Genomic DNA, 20618 nt, shown 5'->3' with positions numbered 1-20618 from the left:
CTCCCTCCGCTTTTAGATCAGATTTAAAGGAAAACTTCATTAAAAGGAAAGGTGTTGTCAGCTGTGGGGGTCTTTTGATCAATATTAGCCACCTATTTAAACACCTTCATTACAGTGGTGTCACCTCTGCACAAAAAGAAGTGACACACACACACACACACACACACACACACACACACACACACACACACACACACACACACACACACACACACACACACACACACACACACACACACACACACACACACACACACACACACACACACACACACACACACACACACACACTCCTCTTGGCAACACAGGCTAAGAGTTATGATGCTCGACAGAATCCAAGTTTTTTATTGTTTACAAGATCCACTTTTCTGTCTTGCACCCAGTGTCTTCAGACTTCTTTATGTGCTTCCCTGATTTATTTTGGATGTTGGAATCTTACGACATGAGGCAAACAACTCTGCTCTCTATCCAAACAAGGGAAAAATAATCAATTTTCTTTGTCTTTCTGCTCCATCTTTTTCCAAAATGAAATGTTCCAGATATGATTTTGCTCGAACCGCGAGCTCGGAGGCTAGAGGGGTCTCGTGCCCCTTAAATCATCACACCGCTGAGAACTTTGAGGAACACAGGAGATAAGAGTGATAGGAACTGCTGGGGAGAAGGTTCAGGGCATGCAGGTTTACACATAGTACAAGTCCAGTGATGTTCTCGTGAGAAAACTGCATGCTTATTTGTGTTTGCCATAAATTCTAACAAACCCAGAATCCAGCAAACGGGAATGAATTATGAATTATTATTAATAAGTAAAATTTTAATAATTTCAAACAGGCAGATAAATACAAAGAAGCCCCTTAATCTTTCTGGAAACTCTATCAGCTTCAGATAATATTTAAACAAATATTAAGCTTTTTTTTAATCTGATAGCAGCTGTGAAATCTCTATGGAGATAACACAGCTATGCCACAAGCCCAACACACATTTCTTGGCTCGTTTTTGTTTGCAGAGTGCTCTCTACCTTTTCTGAGCTGCGTTGAGTCGATCCTCTTCGTCAGAATGCTCCTTTTGAGCTGCAACACAGAAAGAAATGTTAATCAGCCATCAGATTAGCAGGCCGTGACACGACCAAAGGTTTCCAGATGAGGGCGCTGTGTTTATTGGCTGTGCTAGGAGTTAACAGTTAATGGGTGAAGACGAAAAGGGTTGAGATGTCGCCGAGTCTGACACAGCGAGAATGTCACCCAGGTAACCATTAAGCACATTGTAAAGTTTGACACAAGTCTGTGTGTTGACGCTTAAAAGTGTGAGTGTGTAATGCTTGTGCTCAGAGGTGGGGTGTGGCAGTCTGTTGAGCCATGTGTGTGTGTGTGTGTGTGTGTGTGTGTGTGTTGGCATTCATGTGAATGCTGAAGCAGAGAAGCTTGGGAACCGAAGGCTCCTGTGGACTCCTGCCATGTAAAAGTGCCTAAATGCAAGGCAGATGTGTGTGGCGGGCCAGGCTGAGGTGCAAGAATTTATCTAGGGCCAAAGAGTGCCTGTGATCTCAGATTTATTGCATTTTTCCAGATTCATCCCTTTTTTTATATATATATTTTTTACAATGATGGGGGACCTTTTTCTACTTGAAGATTTAAGAGGGGGAAATCAAAAAAAAATTTCAAAGGCAGGTTTGGGGGTCTTCTGGGACTAGGTGAGCCAAAGCCCGAGATCAACAACCCCTTTTTATTTTTTAGTCCTTTACATGTATGTTGGGTAAACCTAATGAATGGGGGGTGGTCATGTCTGGAATAAAGGGAGGACAGGAGGGAGGGAGGAGAGAGGGGCCGTGACCAATGGTGTTAGTCTCAGTGGGGGTTAGGCTGGCGCCTGAGGTACCCCTCTGGTGTGACTGTGCAGAGGTGGCACAGGAGCCGAATAGCAGGGGGAAAGCAAGCGGCCGGGAGAGGGAAATGTGTGAAGTTTCTCTTCCTCCACTCCATGTGTTAACATGAAACCACTAGTTGCTAACTAGAAAGTTATGAGACGTGCATGCTGAGAGGGACAATAAATTACAGCTTTAAAACCCTGACACACTTTTCCAAACCGCGGCTTAAACCCAACGACTCGATAACAAACAAAAACAGCGTTGTTCTGATTAAATACCACTCCACCTCTGTTTCAGGTCTAAACCATCTTCCTCCAACCTCGTCTGGATAGGAGGAAGGTACTTGATCCGACTCACTGACAATGTTAAGATACTCAAGAATTTTCCATGGAAAATTTAAAAAATAGCACAGAACAGGATTTTTTATTACCTCGATTAGTCATGACATGAACTCAAGATGAGAAACTATGCTGGAGTGTTGAGGGTGCATATATTTGATTTAAAAAAAGCTGTATCTCATAATCAGACAAAAATCAGATAAAAGCTGATCATGTGGATGTGACGACAGCTAAATAAATACAAACTGAGGTGGTTTGTGTGACAGAAGAAAAGACGCAGCTCTCTTACAAAAGACTACACTCTCAGCATGAGGTTTATAATTTATTTCTTCATCTGCATGAGTGAGATTCCCACTTCCACAAATCGCTGCATTATCCCCTGTTAGAGCTGCGCTAAGAGGTGCCTTACATAGAATCATGTGTAGGACACATGTATCTATGCGTGAGTAGCCTGATGGTTTACCTGGATGGGAAACTCGTTCAATAATGAGTCAGACTTTAATAGCCGAGCCGCTCTTTGATGTGAACTCTGTTGACTTGTTTTTTCTTTTGCCTTTTGAAGTCGTGGAATCATCGCAACTATACCCACCCTTCCACTCCTCCTGGAGCGTGGGCATGAGCTCGAGGAGTTTCTCGTCTATGACACAAATGCTTTTACAAGTGGAGGGTTTATGTTCAGGAGGTGACTCTGTAAAAAGCCATTTTGCAGCCAGTGGCAACCACAATCACTTTTAAAAGCTTTAACGTTTTGTTTGATGTGGACACAGTTTCACTGGTGAAAAAAAAAATCCATTAATATCTTAATGCCAAAACTTTAATCCATCATCACAAACAAAATATAAAATATCTAGATGGGCTTGATTTATTCACAACGGTTTCAATTTTCTAATATAAATAATCTCGTACAGCAAAGGAGGCTGCTTTTTTCAAGATCGGTTACCATGACGATGAACATCCAAGGTTAAACATTCGACAACTATGTTCAGCAAAGATTCCTTTTGCTAATACTACAACAGAACCAGTGGAGATAACTTGGTTAAGTAAATTCAACTTTTATTTTTTACAGTGTAGATGCCGTTTCATGAAGAAACAACAAAGACAGATGGTAGAGAAGGTGTGCAAAGGTGTTGGGGTCAGAAAGGGGACAGAGGTGATGGTTGTCTCCAAGAGCGAACCACTGAGGACGGAGTGGGTTCATGAGAGTTCCTGCCAGCTTTATGGAAGCTGGAACTATGTTAGGGGCAACGTGATCCTTTCTACACGCCTTCATGCTGTCTTACATGCACACGCTGTGAGGCGCAGCTGAATGGTTCCTTATTTTTAAAAACATAATATTTGACTCAGTGAAACTTCTTAGCAGTTTCACATCATGTAGAACCAAACAGCCACAGTGATGGTGAAATGCGTCTGCATCGTAATTTAAATGAAGTGAGAGAACAATTTCAACTTCACCCTGAAGACAAAATATTTTATGAGCTGCTTTTACTACAATGCAAAAAGAGACACCCAGCTCGACTCACCTTCAGACACAAATGCCTCCATCTTTTGCTTGAAGGGTTGCAGGTGCTCTTCTGAAGAGTTGGTGCACACTTTCTGCACATCCTTTTCACAAGCTGGTAGAGAAAAAAATAAAAAGCAAAGGAGGAAGATGATTATTGTCCGAGCCATTTTAGAAAGAGGGTGTGATATCTGCCTATGAATAGAACCATATTACAATTGTTTTGATTTTTTTCAACTTTAGGCAAAAGTCTGAAGAAAGACCGTAGCCACTGATAAAGTAGTAATAGTGATAAAGTATCGAGATGCATCCTTCTCTTTGTACTTCCTGCATGTGTGAGCATGGCAGATGTGTTTGTGGTGTATTATTTTTGTGGTTGTTTTCGTGCCAAACGATGCAGCTCACACACTCTCGGAGGAAACAGGCCTGACTGAGCACGTTCCAGCTGAACCTTTCCCCATTTCCTTCACAACTCTAATCCTAGGTTACTACTCGCACAAGAGTCTGGTGAAAGAGCTTTGGCACAATCCTCCAACCTGTAAGTCATTAATGGCAGCAATAAATACCACAACTTGCTTATGACTGCACAGCTAAATAGTTCTGCAACAGAACAAACGCATTAACGGGCCTGGACGCTGCCTCACTTTGCTTCGTCGCTGCTTTTACATGCGAGCTCGGCTTGGCTCTCACATGTTTGCATGAGAAACTGTTGCACCTGCGATGTGGTACCCGGTTACATCTTTAACTTATTAAACGTCCTGATAAAATAAAAAGGAAACACAACCTATAGCCACATAGTCTGGTTACCACAACAGCCGGTTTTCCAAATAAAAAAAAGTAAAGTCAGTGACCATATAAACACAACAATCAAAGAATTCTGTTTGGATAAACCACATTTTACACACCAAAAATCCCCCCTGACTCAAAAGCACCCATTAAAACGGTGCTCAAAACAGCAAGTCTACAATTTAGGGGGGGCTTGTTTCCAAATGTGGTCCAGACAGCGAAGGCTGCAAGGAGGAAGCCCGCAAAAGACACAACAGCTGTGAAGAATAAAAACTAAATGCTGGAGCTTCAGACATGCTCTGAGAGTGATCATTCATTTTGGAAAAGTTTAATCAAACATATAATTCTCCTGCAAGTCAAGGAGAACTTACAGGAGACAGAAAATGTAGTGAATAGTCATTATGCAACCAATGACCACGCAGATGCTTTTTGTTATGTGACTTTCAAGTGTCCATTTGAACTTTTACTCATTTATTTAAATACAAATAAATTATGATCGTATATATTTTCTACAGCTACAGTCAACACATCACTGCACAACTCTACTTAGAACACCCATCCCAAACTCATTTTCTCATCTTTACAAGTATCTATGTGATGAATTTAAATCTTATCTTCAATGTTTCCTCAGCAATTACAATTGCATTTCTTAATCCAAAAAAACTCATCCTTTCTACAAACGTGTGTGTGTGTGTGTGTGTGCGCGCACCTGCTTTACATTTACATTTGTAAGCTGTTACTTGTGCCGATTGGAGAAGTGTCCTGAGCTTTCTTTGCTCCTCATGCTTTTATTTTAAAAAGTGTTTTGTGCTGAAGTGTGCTAAGAAATTAACTCATCATGCTTTTATTTTGAAAAGCCTTTTGTGCTGAAGTGTGCTAAGAAATGAACTCCAAGACAGGTTTACTCAGGAGCTAGGAAGATACTGTAACATTTACCAATGCATGACAAAAATCAACAAAAACGGCCAAATCTTTGTCCAAATGACAACCCCATTGTGTTTATTAATTTTTGAAAACTCAATAGGCCTGCCATAAAAAAATTTAAGAAACAAACACAAGCCCTGGCTGCAGCTACCATGAACATTCAGCACGAGACCAAACAAAAACAACCAAGTGATCTAAAGAAAAAGGTTAACAGTGGATGGAGACTCTGTGGAACACCACAAATTCCCCTCTCTGGCTGTGTGATGAATGTCCCAGAGCCTGAAATGTGGCAATAAATAACCCCCCCCCCCACCCCCCCACCCCCAATAGCATACAAATGACACTGACAACACAAAGGGGCATCGGCAGAGAAACACATACAGCTTGTGTCTCTTGTTGCTGCACACCGATACTTAAAGCACCATTTAAAATAGAATTATTCTCTGAGAACGATCGTGCTCCACTTCAAATTTTCTGAATTGCACTCATAAACTTGATGAAGAAACGAAATGAGCTCAGTGTTTCTTGTGCAGCCGTTTTCATACCTGGAAAGTGTTTACCCTCACCAATCCCTCCAGCAGACTGTAGAGACTCTGGCTCTTCTATCTATGCGAGGACATCCAAACACCAACCCAGTGGAGCAATGATAAGCACCTTTGCTCCTCTTTCCATCCCTCATAAATCAACCAGGATTCAGGTTATTCTTAGCTGAAGAGCACAAGAGTAAAGGCTCTAACCAGAGAGACAATGAAGTCAGTAAAAATCTATATTTACTGATGAAAGTTTAGTTTAAAACCAAATTATTGCACAAATTTACAGAAAATGTTTACAATTTCATTAAAATGTTTATTTTTTGCAGGAATTTTGAATGAAACTATAAGTTGCACCTAATCATTTATTTTTAAACAATGCTCTAATTCTTCTTTTGTTTATTTTGTCCTGAGGATGGGTGCCTCTACATGCAGACTTCACATGTGAGTGGAGCCTTTGTCGTAAAACAGAGCTCAGGCTAAAGGCCCTGACTCAAACTGACATTAAAGGCCATTTAAAATCTGAACACTGTCTGATTTGCCACAGTGATGAATGCCTAACCTGAGCCAGGCCTTCTGTGAAACACTAAACTCCCCTGAGCAGCAAATGAGCTCTGACTGTTTCTTTTTATTTGATCCTATTTCAGTTGGGTGCATCCCCTTGCCAATGTGTCTCGCTCAATTACGTAGCAGCTACAAAAATCTGTTTGCGTCGATCTGAAAGTGATAATTCAAAACATTAGCTCGTCCTGGGAAGCCTGCTTTTTGGTGCTACATTAATTGTGGCGCAAATTAGATTTTAGGCATTCCTTCCTACAGTAGGTCTGCATGGCCTCTCACTCATCCATCTCCCTTTTGTGGAGCCAGGAGAGAGGTCATCACCCTCTCTCCAAACAGGAAGCCTCATCAAAAGAGGATCATGTTTCTCCACAAAACAGTGAAGAAGAGAGCAGCCAAGTGTACGGCGACCTGTCCCTGAGTATCACTGATGACCAGCAAATTAAATGAAGTCATAACTCCTGCTTGGGCACTCATACGGAAACCTAAATCCACTGTGAAACAGACAGAGAAATAACCTTCTCACCATCAGCATCAAGATCCTTGATTAAAGTCTTGAAGACAAGATCATAGTCGCTGCAGCTGCCACCTCATGATCAGGTGAGGACCAGGCTGCTTTTCTCACCAAAATAAAACCACAAAACAATGTGTGACTCAGTGTTAGCTTCTCGGTATCAAAGAGGGTTGTGGATGGAAAGGATCTGTGTTAGCTTTATAATCAGGACCAGTTGGGTTCTTCAGGCTTGTTTATAATAGTTAGGCATAAATATTTAGTCCTGGCAGCAAAAGAGAATAAAAATGGTGGAAGTCATAGGTGGGACTCAGCAAACATCCAGAATCCAGTGCCTGCCCTACAATGTTAATCCCCCTGAGGACTACTGTGCCAGACTGTGCTTCAGCAGAGATCAAATACGAGGGCCCTTGTGTTGCATTTATTGTCTTCAGGTCTTCTATTTTTCCTAATAAATGAGTGACAGCTTGAGGTGGGTCTGGGTACTTCAGCAGACCCTTTGTATTTTTCCCTCAGGTCAGAGAGGAGAGGGCTTTAACAGCAACGTGGAGCATATCTAATTGCTTTCATATGCCGTATTATTGCTTGATTTAAATAACCGCAGACACCAGGGGCACTGAGAAGCTTCACCTTTAACCTCAGCTTGGTCGTGGCCAGCCCTAACTGGCTGTCTGGCTGGGGTACCGAGTCCCTCGGCAGCAAGGACGCAACAAACAGAACATCAAAAGTGCATGTGTTTATTTATCCACCATCAAGGCTGTGGTGTTTCCTCACCAAAAAGGAATGCTGCTTCTCGTTTTTGGGAGATTATTCATACTTCATAAATGTTCAAGGCTTAAAGACAATACTAAATATTCCACGATCAGTGCCAAAACAGGAGAGACCGCCATGTTATGATGACATAATGGTCAAGATACTGTCTGGAAACTGGGAAAAGTGCATGGCCGCAGGCTTTTCCAGGTCCTGAAAGTGCTCACAAACCTTCTCTGAGTTGGTGCGGGAGGCATCCATAAGAAGTACATTTACATTTAAAATGCTTTGGTGAAAGGTGGTAACGTTTACAATTACACTGACTGATTAACAGTGACACAAAGATGACCTAAGCAGTAAAGGTTGACATGGGGTCCCATAGAAAAGGCTTACGTCTATGTTCATTTTATGGAGACATTCTCTAAACATATGTCTACGTGTTGTAGCATGGTGCTGCCACTTGGGAGCAGTCTGAGGAAAATGGAAGCAATTTTTGTGATGGTGTTGTCCATTGCTATTCATCATGCTAGTGCTAAAATATTAAAGTGGATCTACACTTGTTATAAATAAATAAAACAAATGTTTATATTTATTCATAAATAAACTGGTCTCTAGTATAAATGAATGCCTTGTGAATTGTTCTCTTGTTTCAGAAAGTAGAAGTTAGTCGGAGTCGTGTGGGTGGAAAACAACAGATTTGGAATGTTATTCATTAATATTCATAATATGCAAATTTCTCATTTCTGATTGGCTAACGGTAATGCAACTCTTCCACTGCCTCCATTTGCACTGCAATGCTGATGCAATATCTCCACAAATAACACAAGCCTGAAGGTGTTCTGCCATGTTGTGAAGTGGATTGTGCTATGGCTAGCTTCTACTAGCCCAGATGCTTCCGCTTGGCAGCAAAATTCAACACAGCCTTCTGAAGTCGCATGTCAAAGTGAGTAAGTCCATGAATGTTACACAGAGCTTTGTGTTTTTCTGACCCGACCGCTTTCCTGTGTATTGTTTTTTGCGGCTCATGCAGGAAATAGGAGTAGAAGCCCATTTTCATGATCAGAATGCATCTGAAAATCAGCATGGCTGATTATACTTTTCTCAGTTAACTTCACCTTTTAAATGCATTCACTGCGCTTTCTGCACGTACATGTTTCAAACTAGTAGCTGTCAACTTGACATGTTAATTTTTTCCAAGATTAACATCGATATAATAGTTAAGAAAAAATATTTAAATCATCCATTTAATTTTTGTCGGAGGTTACAGTGAGTTGTGTTTAATCTATTTTTTTGACTTATTTTACTTCATTTCTTAACTGGCACAGAAGCAATCCAAGACAGTAATGATTATTGTGGAGTTGTCGCTTTACCATTTCAGGTGCATACCTGTGCAGTTCTAGGGCACATTTTGACTGATGAGGTAACACAAATCATCACAACACTGGCCCTGGGCCAAAATCTAGTAGATGGCGAAATCTACCATTTTCTTAGCCTGCATCACATTAAACTGGTTTCACACTGTTCAGGTTCTATTGGCGAACATGTAAAAAAAAAGTATTTTAATTTGTTTTTATCAAATTGTAGTGGTGATAACGGCTAGCCTGGTCACAGAGCACAACAATGAAGAAATCATAACAAATCCTAAGTTTTCACATGCAAAAGGAGCACTGTTAATTTGGGTTTGACATAATTACCAAATCACAGCTCCAACTCCCAAGCCAAATGGAATGCATTGGAAGAACTTCACGTTAGTCTGTGCTATTTGATTACCCACAGTGCCTCACTCTGGAGAGGGAGATATCAATGCAGAGGGAGACCTACCATGTGCCAAACCTAAACAATCACACTGAAAATAAATATTTCAATGCAACATGGCATATCCTACCAGTTAGATCTTTCTTGAGTTTTCTGACGTCTTTGGTTAGATCATCAAACTTGACTTGTGCAGCCTGGAAGAAGTCCTGAGGCTCCGGCAGGGGAAATACACTCTTGTCTGTACCGGCATGCTGAAAACATACACACAAGTACTGGAGTCAGGAAAATAAATAAATAAAAAATGTTGTGAATGATTCTACTTACTTGGTCAAAGTATCGCAGATGGTATAAAACTACATAATCTACCAGATTGATGCGATTGTCCTGTTAAGGAAATGTGAAAAAGATCAATGCACCAACAATTACTGTAATTTCACATAATTTGGAAAAGCTTTAAGTTTTGTGTACCTTGCTCTTGACATCCTTTAACTTAGGCAGGATTTCTAGCCCAAAGCCATCAGCCTGACCTCTCGTTCTGTTCCCTCCATTCATATAGTTCCCAAAGGCCAGAACGAGACCAATCACATCCTGCAGGGCTTTACACTCTAGCAGCGCCTAGCAAGGGATCACACACATGTCTCTGAGCTGAGTCCTAAATGCTTCAACACACTTTAGAAGATATGCATGTTGATGCTTACTTTGCAGGTGCTTGAGATAATCTGAACCTTACGATGAATGGAGGAAATGGTGTCGCGGAAAACTGACTGGAAGATGATGCAGTGGGCTCGACCTGCAAAGTCAGGAATCTGGGAGAGCTCATAGAGAAACCTGGAAAACAAAAGGAGGGGGATTAGAAGCCGAGGGAGGGGGAGGAGGAATGGGGTGTGATGTGTTATGACAGAATTAAACAAAATGTCTAACAGGAAGAACTATTCTGGGGCTTTGGCAGGCCAAGCTTCCCCACACAGCCAGGCTGAGTCGATGTTGCTGTTCACAGGCAGGTGGGCAGCTGAGAGTCATGAGTGGTGCTGCTCGGTTGGGTTTGAAAGGTCCAAGGGGTCGGGTGGAGGAAAAGCAACGAGCGGCGCACAGAGACTGATCAAAGGTAGCTCTGGCCTGATGCAGGACGACTTATGTAAACAGCGCCGTGTCGGAGGGGAGCGGAGCGGTAACATCCTGTGTGATTAGGGTCTGCTGATGGAGGTAGACACTGAGTAAGGATGACTCAGGCAGCTATAGTGACAGCTCTGGTCAAACATGGAAATAGGAAGACCCGGCTGAGCGGCACCGCTGGGTCCAAGCCTCGTTAACTGGCCTGGATTACCTAACCCCGACCGGAACCACTCGAGCAGCCTCCATTAATGAACCTTTAAAAAAAAAAGGTATAAATACAAGCTCAAGTATTTATTTGATAGACTGCTTGAGATCTCATTTGAAAGCTCACTTTATTAAACGTCTTTTATCAAGACAATTATAAAAAAAATAATAATCTCACTGTTCGGGTTTGTCCAGCAGCTTCACTTCATCTTCTTTGGAAGTCTCATAATGTTTTGTGATCTTGTCCATCTCATCGCCGGTAGCTCTCTGTGATGACACGCAGCAAAAAAATAACATCAAAACAAAAGGTAAATATAAAAAAAAATTGCCACTAATTTATTTTCAAGGAACAGAAACTCACATTTTCATACAGGGCCTCAATGGTCTCCAGATCCACCACTGAGTTGTCCACATTAAGAACAGCTGGTAAAGATAACAGTGAAGACATTCATTGCAAGCTGTCGCTCTTATAAATGGGTGAAATCTTGGCCTAAACATGCTGCCTTTGAATTGCCGACAGTGAAGAACCAAGCCCCGCTAAAGAAATAAACTGATGATAGCTCTGTAATATTGTTAAAGGTTAGATAAAACATCATTATATTTGATGTAAACATCTTGCAAGACCTCTCGTGCATCAGAAAGAACTTTACAAAATCCTCATAGGTATATATAATATTTAAATGTTGATAGATAGTTATTTGCTGACATTCAAAAAAATCTAAACTCATAATCTAAAAGCTTTGTAGAGAAAGTAAACACAAACAGGCAAATGCGTTAGAATTATGCATAGTGCATGCGCCAGTTGCACCTATATTCCTGCACCTCTCTGCTCATTCTCAGTATTGGATCCACAATGCTAATTATATACTGGTGCAAACATGCCAGTAACGAGAAGCAGGTTGGAGCAATTAGCATTTGTTTTCACCTCTGATCAAGCTTCGCCAACCGAAAATGGACACAGCAGAAACAGAAGTGAGAGAGGCTTTGTGATGTAGAAGGCTGTATCCAAATCCAGGGGTGTCATGCTTCGGAGGACGCATTTTATGGCGGACTACGATTAGTGAATCGTCAACAACGTTCAAATTCGACAAATTTGTTTGAGGACATTTCTGGTGTGTTCTCATTGACAAAGGCTATCCCAGGATCCATTGAAGGCCGAATAGATTATTTTGTCAGTGTATGTCAAGACATGACATACACTGAGGTAGTTAGTGGCAGAAATAAATGAAGGCCAGACATTTGAAATACACAGCCACTGAATTCCGGGCTTTGAGGTTGAGGGATGGACCCGACCTACATGGACCAGGTAGGATGGGTTCTTACAAGGATCCGTACCCTAACCCTAACGCTGATAATGACACATATCAAGGGTAGCAAGATGTAGAGCGAGTTGTCCAGTAATTGGAAAGTTGTAGGTTCAATCCCGGCTCCTGCCAGAGAATGCTACTGTTGTGTCCTTGGGCAAGACACTCAACCCACCTTACTTGCTGGTGGTGGTTGGCGGGAATGCAACTCTGCAACAGCTGCAACAGTGTTCAGCAGTCTCGCCTCTGTCAGTGCGCCCCAGGGCAGCTGTGGCTACATTGTAGCTCATCATCACCAATGTGTGAATGAATGACTGTGTTGTGAAGCACCTTGAGAGGTTGTAGAACCATAAGAAGGTGCTATACAAATACAGGCTATTTACCATATACCACTTAAATCCTTCCTTCACTCCTGCCAAGGACAAGCAAATTGGACAAAGCCTGAAAACTGTTTAACCTCTTAACCCAGATCTAGAAAGGATTATCTACAGGGCTTCAAGTTGTTCAGTTGAGGGACAAAAGATGAGTTCAGCATCTTGTTTTTGACAAAAAGCAGCATATTTTCACTCAAAGTGTAAACTCATGAATGAAAAGCAGAATAAAATAACACACAAAAGAGAAGTAAGTTCTGTTTAGTGTCTACAAAGCTTTGTGGGCTGGTAATGAAAGAGAGCCTCATAATAGGAGTGATGACTTCACTGAATCTGGATCAGCCGATGGTTGTCTGGTTGGAGTCAGCCAAGATGGGTTTTGCACCAAAATCTACTTTTACATTTGTGTGGTAAGGAGACGAGTCAGAGTTCAGGAATTGTAATCACTTTTGATGGATTTGCTATTATTTAAGCGTGTTTAAGGACTTAATAAACTGAGAATGGATAAAAAATACTGACTAAATACTGACTAACAGCCAGCATTTGGAGTGTAAATCATCAATTCTTGGCTCTTTGGTTATGTCTGGCGGTCCAAAAAAAAAATTAAATTATTTATTAATTACACACACACTTACACAGGAAAGTATCTGAATCAGAAAGGGATGATGCCTCAGTGTTTTAGTCATTAGGAGGACGCACACAAAGACGATAACTAGATCTAGAAATCAGCGTTCTAGAAATGTGCAACAAATGCCCAATGTAAACAAAAAAAAGTGTATGAATTGTTTTTCCTTGTTTTACCTAAATAATATCACGATTTTTTTTTCAAGCTGAGACAGACTAACTGTTAAAAACTTTTTCACAGCCGTATAAAAAGTGCAGGTTTTGGCCCACATTCATTCAAGTCATTTCAAACATGCTCATCTCTGCTGAAGAAATCTGGCCTAGATCTGTCGAATGTATTTAACTACAGGCCTGTTTCCACACTGCCTTTCTTAGCTAAGGCCTTAGAAAAGCTTGTGTATGCCCAAATGATGTCCTTTCTACATGAAAATGAGATAGTAGAAGTTTTTCAGTCTGGGTTTAAGTCTCTCCATAGTACAGAATCAGCCCTGTTGATGGTTTTGGATGATATCCTGATGAGAAACGATTCTGGGGAGGCAGTGAGTTTAGTACTTTTGGACCTGACAGCTGCATTTGACACCATTGACCACAATATCCTGATTGGTCGACTGGAGCACTGGGTGGGGATACCTGGCTTAGCACTCCAGTGGATAAAATCTTACCTCTCAGGGAGGAATTTTTGTGTCAGACTGGGGGACTGTTCATCTGATACTGCTGATTTGCAGTGTGGAGTGCCTCAGGGATCCGTCCTGGCCCCCCTCCTCTTTTCCCTATATCTGCTGCCGCTGGGTGACTTGTTTCGTCGGGACAACGTCAAGTTTCACCTGTATGCGAATGATTGTCAAATCTATCTACCAGTATCACACAATAACTCAAGTTCTTTTAAACCACTCTTGGACTGCTCGTAGGAGGTCAAACTATGGATGGCTCAGAATTCTCTGTTCTTCAACCAGAATAAAACAGAGACTATCCTGTTCGGCTCAAAAAACACACATGGATGTGCCCAACTCTTCTTTATTAGCACCTTTTGAAAAGGCTGTGGCCACCAATCTGGGGGTGAAGTTGGATGTAGGGCTCAGACTGGACAGGCAGTCCAATGGAACAATCAGATCCTGCTACTTCCATCTCAGGAGAATAGCTAGGATTAAGCCATTTCTTTCACGCAAACATCTGGAAACTGTCATCCACGCCTTCATAACCTCCAGACTGGACTACTGTAATTCGCTTTATGCAGGCATCAAGCAGGCCTCCATAGCGAAACTACAGAAGGTCCAAAATGCGGCAGCCAGGTCACTGACTGGTACCAGGAGATCTGAACACATCACGCCTGTCTTGGCCTCCCTACACTGGCTTCCAGTCTCCTTTAGAATTTCGTTTAAAGTTCTGGTGGTTGTTTTTAATTATTTACATGAGTTGGCTCCACAATATCTATCGGATCTGATCCATCCTTATGCTCCCTCAAGGAACCTTCGGTCAGCACAGCAAGGACTGCTGGTCGTTCCCAAACACAGACTAAAATCTCGGGGGTCATGCTTTCTCTGTACTGGGGCCGAGGCTCTGGAATGAGCTACCTACATGTGTCAAACAGGCCACCACGCTCGGCAATTTTAAGAGCCGTCTGAAAACACACTTTTATTCTTTGGCTTTTACTCAAGAGGAGTCTCGTTAATGGGTGGCTTTGCACTTTTTGCTCCCCCACCTAGATTTTATCTACATGTTTTGTTGGTTTTTAAATGGTTTTATATGTTTTTATTTCTTTATGTTCATTTCTGTTGTGCAGCGCTTTGTTTGGTCCTTGGGCCATGTGAAGGTGCTATATAAATAAAGTTTAGTAGTAGTAGTAGTAGTAGTCATTGGAGCCTTATCTTTCTAGTCACACGCTAACTTCACACTAACAAGCTAACACACCGCACTCTGGTTTGCAGCTGTTCTGTAGCAGAGAAGCTGTCAATGTGGTCTCAGAGTCTGGATCAGAGAAAGCGCTGGAGGTCCATTTCCTACATCTTATTAGAGTGGATTATTCAGTCCCTCAGCCATGCAGCCGTCAATCACACACCAAAGGAGGGCCTGTCTCGGTGTGCACAGGAGCACTCTGATCCAAGGGGAGCCGGATATCTCTCCACACCGACAGATCAAAGCCAGCCTGCCAACGGCCTCACACCCTCTCCTTCCACTTTTCACTCCTGTGTCCGTGTGTTTTAGTGTGCGTGCGGCGAGGTGGTGTGTGGGGGAGAGCCTCCCCTTGCCCTTGAACCACGGTGGCCCTTGAGGTCCCCCCAGTCACTTCAACGGGTGCCCCCACCACCCCCACCCCAATATTGCCTCCCTCTCCCTCCCTTGTAGCTATAATTACATTACATGTACCATGTCCTTTTAATTTGGCAACAAAGGAGAGGCGAGAAGGCGAGGCAGCCCCTTAGAAGTGCTTTTTACGGCACTGTCCTTAATTGTCAAATTCAAATTGTCCATTTCACATTCATCCCCCCAAGGCACAAGGAAGCAGCCTCATGTTAGGTGGGAACAGGCCCTTTCTACAAAATGACACCGAAACAGAGGGAAACCATCGAGAGGAAAGGGGAAAAAAATCTAAACAAGATGGTCACAGTAGTGTTTGTGCTGTTTGCCTTGTGTTTGAAGCAGTTTTATGTGGTAGCGCAGTGTCTGCTAACTGTAGAAGGTGGTTTTGTACATGCTTAGATCATTAGTGGGGTGTCAGTCCCATTAGGCTTGTGGAAACCGTCACTGGCTACAATAAACAGATCTGCTGGCCGCATGCTCAGACTAGCAGGCGGCAGGCATTCTCCACCACAGTCCCAGGACAGGACTAATTTCTGGCCCATCTAAAATGTCACCAACACACATACTTTGTGTTTAAACGCCCGTGCAGCCACTCACGCGCTGCATTTTCCACATCTACCAAACGTGCAATCAATCGGTTTGGTTCTATAAATGAAGGAGATGGCAATTTGATTTTAACCATTACAGGAGGCCTGACAGAGAAACCAAAAGGCTTCAAAAAAAAAAGAAGAATCTTTTTTCCCACTGCGCTAACTGGAAAAGTCATCCAAGTTTTTCTTAAATCACAAGTTATTCCAAAATAAGTGTCTTAAGTTACAAATATAGTTGATGTCAGGGGGCAGGAATTTATCCTCTGCTGCAGGGATCACCATCTCATCTCTAAAAATAACTCCATCTGCCTTTCATCAGGAGTCAATCTCACTTTACCGTTTAACGGGAAAGTAAACTTAGGTTGTTGCTGCAGAATCTGGAGGATCATGCATTTTTCACAAACTTTCAGAGATGTGCAGAATATCGTTCACCTTGCTGAATGTCCTTCATTTCCAGGTGCAGGCTTGATATGAGGATGCCGACTGCCTGTGAACGCTTCCCGTCCAGCAGTTTAATAATCTGGAAAGAGGGAATGGATTTCAAAATGTTTAGCTCTAATCATAATAATATTTTTTAGATTTAAATGCAACAAATAGAAGTTCATTCATGTAAAATAAAGGTAAATAAAACATAAAAATCCAAGCTGTGGATGAAAATGAAACTGATATCCTGGATTGACCTCAGTCACTTTACTTGTTAGCCTAGTGAACTAGACCAAATTCTTGCTTTGCAATATTTGGTCTAGGCATGCTCCATTGGGACCTCCGCAGCTCACCAGGACTCTGGCTGGCCAATCACAGCTCTCTAGAGGGGTTTCAAACACATAAAGAGCTGTGATTGGTCCATAATGGTGGGCCAATCATAGTGCACTATCTGCTTAGTGAACAAATCACAGAGCTTTATACGCTTTGTGGGCCAATCAGGGCACTCTATCTGCCTGGTGGGTGGGATGATGCAACAGAGTGAAACAAGAGTACGTCACATTCATTGTCCAGTGGAATGCGGAGATCATTTGAAAGACAACGGTAGAACCCGCCCCACAACCGAGAGCCGTCAATGGAGCGTTGCCAGACTAAATAATACATTTATTTAGTCTGGCTTGCCAGGCTATTTACTTATGCTTTTTTTTCCGGAATCACCTAACCTAAAAATCTAGACAAACTGTAACCAAAAATGTTTTGTTGGTTTAGTCATATTCTACTGTAGCATTAGCAGGTCTACAAACATAGAACCGGGCCGCTCTATATTTGTATAGAGACGTTACAGCAGAGCTTTTTTTTCCTACGATGGTGGCAGAGCTGCGACGGCAAAAGATGGCGGCTTAGGAACGGCGCTGGTTTGAAACAGCTTTGGCATGAACTTCGGATGGTTTAAACTTGAGTTTTCCTTTGGGACATGAGCAGATAACACTTGGACAATGTAGTTTCCGTTGCTTTGGATACAATCATTGCTTGGGTTGGTCCTAGCGTTGTCCAATTACGTGCAGCGATAGTTTGAAGGAAAACCATAGATTTCACCCCAGCGACCAAGCTCTATCTAAGAGTTGTGGCTGACTATAAATTTACATGCAGGACGGCTTGCCAGGCTAGAAATCCCCATCAACAGTGGTGCAAACGACTTGAAAATGTGGTACTTGCATGTTTAGCTTAGAACAAAGCTGCTCAAAAAACTTTCGCCACCTCAGATTTACCCAGAAACACGTGCTCAGAAACCCCCAAAAATATTAAGTCACAGTGAAAGTACAAAGGGAAAAGAGAAAGGTGAAGAGAAGCACAGCTTTTATAACAAACTATAAATTCACAGGATTTTTATTTGTGCTTACACATGGTCACAATTACTTATGACTGAATTAGCCGTAAAGCCAGAGAAAGTTTTGGCAAGGCAAGGCCCTGCTCTAAAAGTTAATGTGTCAGGCTTCTTCATTAGGTATTATGGCGTTGTCGGCTACTGGGTCGTCCTGTGGGAGCTGCAGAGCAGAAGCCTTAGAAGTAGGTATTGCATTACAGGGCGTTAGTGGGTGCCATGCTGCTTCCAGCTCTATTACCTGGATCAGTAGGGATCTCCCACACTTGGGATCCGAGACAGCTTAGTACCAGGCTTTCACAACACCTCTCATTAACAGTTTTGGAAGGGCCAAACTAAGGAAGAAAGAGAAACAGCCGAGGAAGTTTCCTCACTAAGGAGGCTGCAGAACTGGCCAATTAACCTAAATAGTTAAGTTAATTAGAAAAGACAACTGATGCTGGATGCTGATGCTGAGTCAGGTAGGCATCAAACGCTAATGGCTCCCTCCTGTGGACAAAAAGAGGACTGAAGGACACCCTTTGAATCTGGACGAATTCATTCAAAAGGCAAGTGGGCTAAGAAAATAAATAAGCTGATGGAAGGAGACTTTGAGCCGAGGCAGGTGGCTTATATCAGAGGATGTTGGACGCATTTTCAGAGCGGTGGAGACAGTTCACTCTGGCTCGCAGCCAGCCTGACGAGCTATCAGACTATCAGTCTGCAATCACCAAAACATATGTTACAATAGCAACAGGACCAAGAATTTCCACCTCAGTTTCATCCAGCAGGGATGATCTTACACCCACTCTCCAACGTCATACCCCCCAACTTCAACTATGCCTCTAATAAACCCACAGTGATCGCTCATAACTTATAATAAAACAGCTGCCTGCTTAAGCTCACCCACATGTAAACTTAATACAGCGCTGATTTATGTGTGTATAAGAATCTGTGTTTGCTGACGCACGTATTTGCACACAGGCAAACTCAAAAGCACATTTTAGCAAGAATTCTTCATTTTCATCCATCACTTCCTCTGTCCTCATCCCACAAGAATGCACCTACATGCCAATTCCTGTAGCCGCCCCCCCTTTCTCCCATAGGTGCCCAGTTTTCTTTTCTCCCACTAGTGAAACCACATGCGTACAATTATACCCCGGGTCCATTCCAGTCCAGTTCGGTTCGCTCAGCTTTGGTGGGAGAACTGTCTTCGATGTCATCTCCTTTACTTTGATATGCTAATCAGCAGAGAGCAAAGGGCTCCAGAGTAAACAAGAGCTTTGATTCTTTTTTTTTTCTCTTTATGGCACACATGATAAAGATTAACTCGCTCACGTAGGCATCAGCCGCATCCTCTGAGTTTGAACTTTTTTTTTTCTTCTTTTTTGGCAAGTGCAGTTGTTAGGATTCAGGGAAGTGGCTCATATGCATAATGCACACACACACACACACACACACACACACACACACACACATTCCATTCCATTCCCACCCACTCATCTCCTCTCGCCATTTGGAGCCCTGGGGCTGTGGCGTTAGCATGATCTGGCAACACTTTCTGATCAAGTGCATAATGACTTGTGGGGACATGCTGTCATCACACACTCACACATACACACACACACACACACGCGCACACATACACACACACACACACACACACGCGCACACACTCACACTACAACAGAAAGTACATATGCTGGATAGTAACAGGAATACAGAAGGGTGATTTAGCCTCCTCAATCATTAGACTGTAGGGTCTGCCAACAGTGACAAGAGGCAGGTAGTCTGTGTAAGCCGACAGTTATCGGTGATCACAGAAGGGAACGGACCGCTGTCTGGTCAGTTTCAGCAGAGTAAAACATAAAATCACTGGGAGCACTTCAGCAAAGCAACTCAGGAGAACTCCTTGTTTGAGAGGTTAGATTTGAGGCAATGCAACTTACAGTTAAATTGAATAAAAAAAAAAAAACAATTATGCTTCAGGAAATGTGGTGATAAACATTTAAAGAAATTCTGACTAAACAGACAAATGTTGTTTGTATAATAAGATTATTAGAATATTTTAGAACCTACACAAATAATCGGGAGATTTCGGCTTCTCACAAAAAAAAAAAAAAAACAACAAAGGGGCGGTTCAGACAATCATAATTTCTTAAAAACAACAACGCTTAGAAATGTATTAATAGACGGGAAATAAAAAAACGACATATTTCTTAAATCAATTGCAATGTTTCGAATTCTTCTAAGATCTGTGTTTAGGTATAACAAGAACAAACAATGACGTGGGAACCAAGAAATCTCATGGATCTTTTAATAATGAATATTCTTGTTTTGATTTGAATGACAAAACCCATTTTTAATAGTTTAACAGGCAAAAAATGTTACTTTTAACAGCAACGTGGGGAATGCCACTGACAGGACAAATAAGAGCTATTTGGTTTTATCTGGCGGGAGGATGAGGAATTTCTCTTTCAAATAACATTTCAGTTTGGAAAATCTTTTTCATTACCTGGCTTGCTCATTATTTTACTAAAAGCTGGCATTTATGTACATACCAAAAAGTTATAAACTGACATTATAGAAGTTCAGCCAAATAACTGACCCGTTGCAGGCTTGCTTAGTATAGGGATGTAATCTGCTGGGTACCATAAAGGAAACTCTTAACTAATTGGCACAATGGAATGTTTGTGAATTGCCTTGTGATGACTTGTAACAGTTTGGTGCACATAAATGTACTGAATTGAAATGAATTGAATTAAGATCATTAATTGGGCATACGGTTTTCTACATTTTAGGTCATCCTCAGGTCTCAGG

General features: G+C 42.0%; 1 protein-coding gene across 2 annotated transcripts in view; it reads right to left on the bottom strand.

Moving 5' to 3' along the window:
* Positions 1-20618, bottom strand: part of LOC107392450 (formin) — a 51799-nt gene that overhangs the window by 6378 nt on the left and 24803 nt on the right. For both annotated transcript variants that reach the window (XM_015970262.3, XM_015970263.3), the window contains 9 exons: positions 16448-16535; positions 11190-11251; positions 11007-11095; positions 10210-10339; positions 9980-10126; positions 9836-9895; positions 9642-9762; positions 3720-3812; positions 1016-1067 (listed from right to left, as the gene is read on the bottom strand). In XM_015970262.3, coding sequence (XP_015825748.3) covers positions 1016-1067; positions 3720-3812; positions 9642-9762; positions 9836-9895; positions 9980-10126; positions 10210-10339; positions 11007-11095; positions 11190-11251; positions 16448-16535 — 842 coding nt within the window. The remainder of the gene's footprint in view (positions 1-1015; positions 1068-3719; positions 3813-9641; positions 9763-9835; positions 9896-9979; positions 10127-10209; positions 10340-11006; positions 11096-11189; positions 11252-16447; positions 16536-20618) is intronic.

This window comes from Nothobranchius furzeri, chromosome 18 (assembly GCF_043380555.1).
Source record: "Nothobranchius furzeri strain GRZ-AD chromosome 18, NfurGRZ-RIMD1, whole genome shotgun sequence".
NCBI classification, from domain to species: Eukaryota; Metazoa; Chordata; class Actinopteri; order Cyprinodontiformes; family Nothobranchiidae; genus Nothobranchius; species Nothobranchius furzeri.
This window is presented reverse-complemented; position numbering and strand designations above follow the sequence as displayed.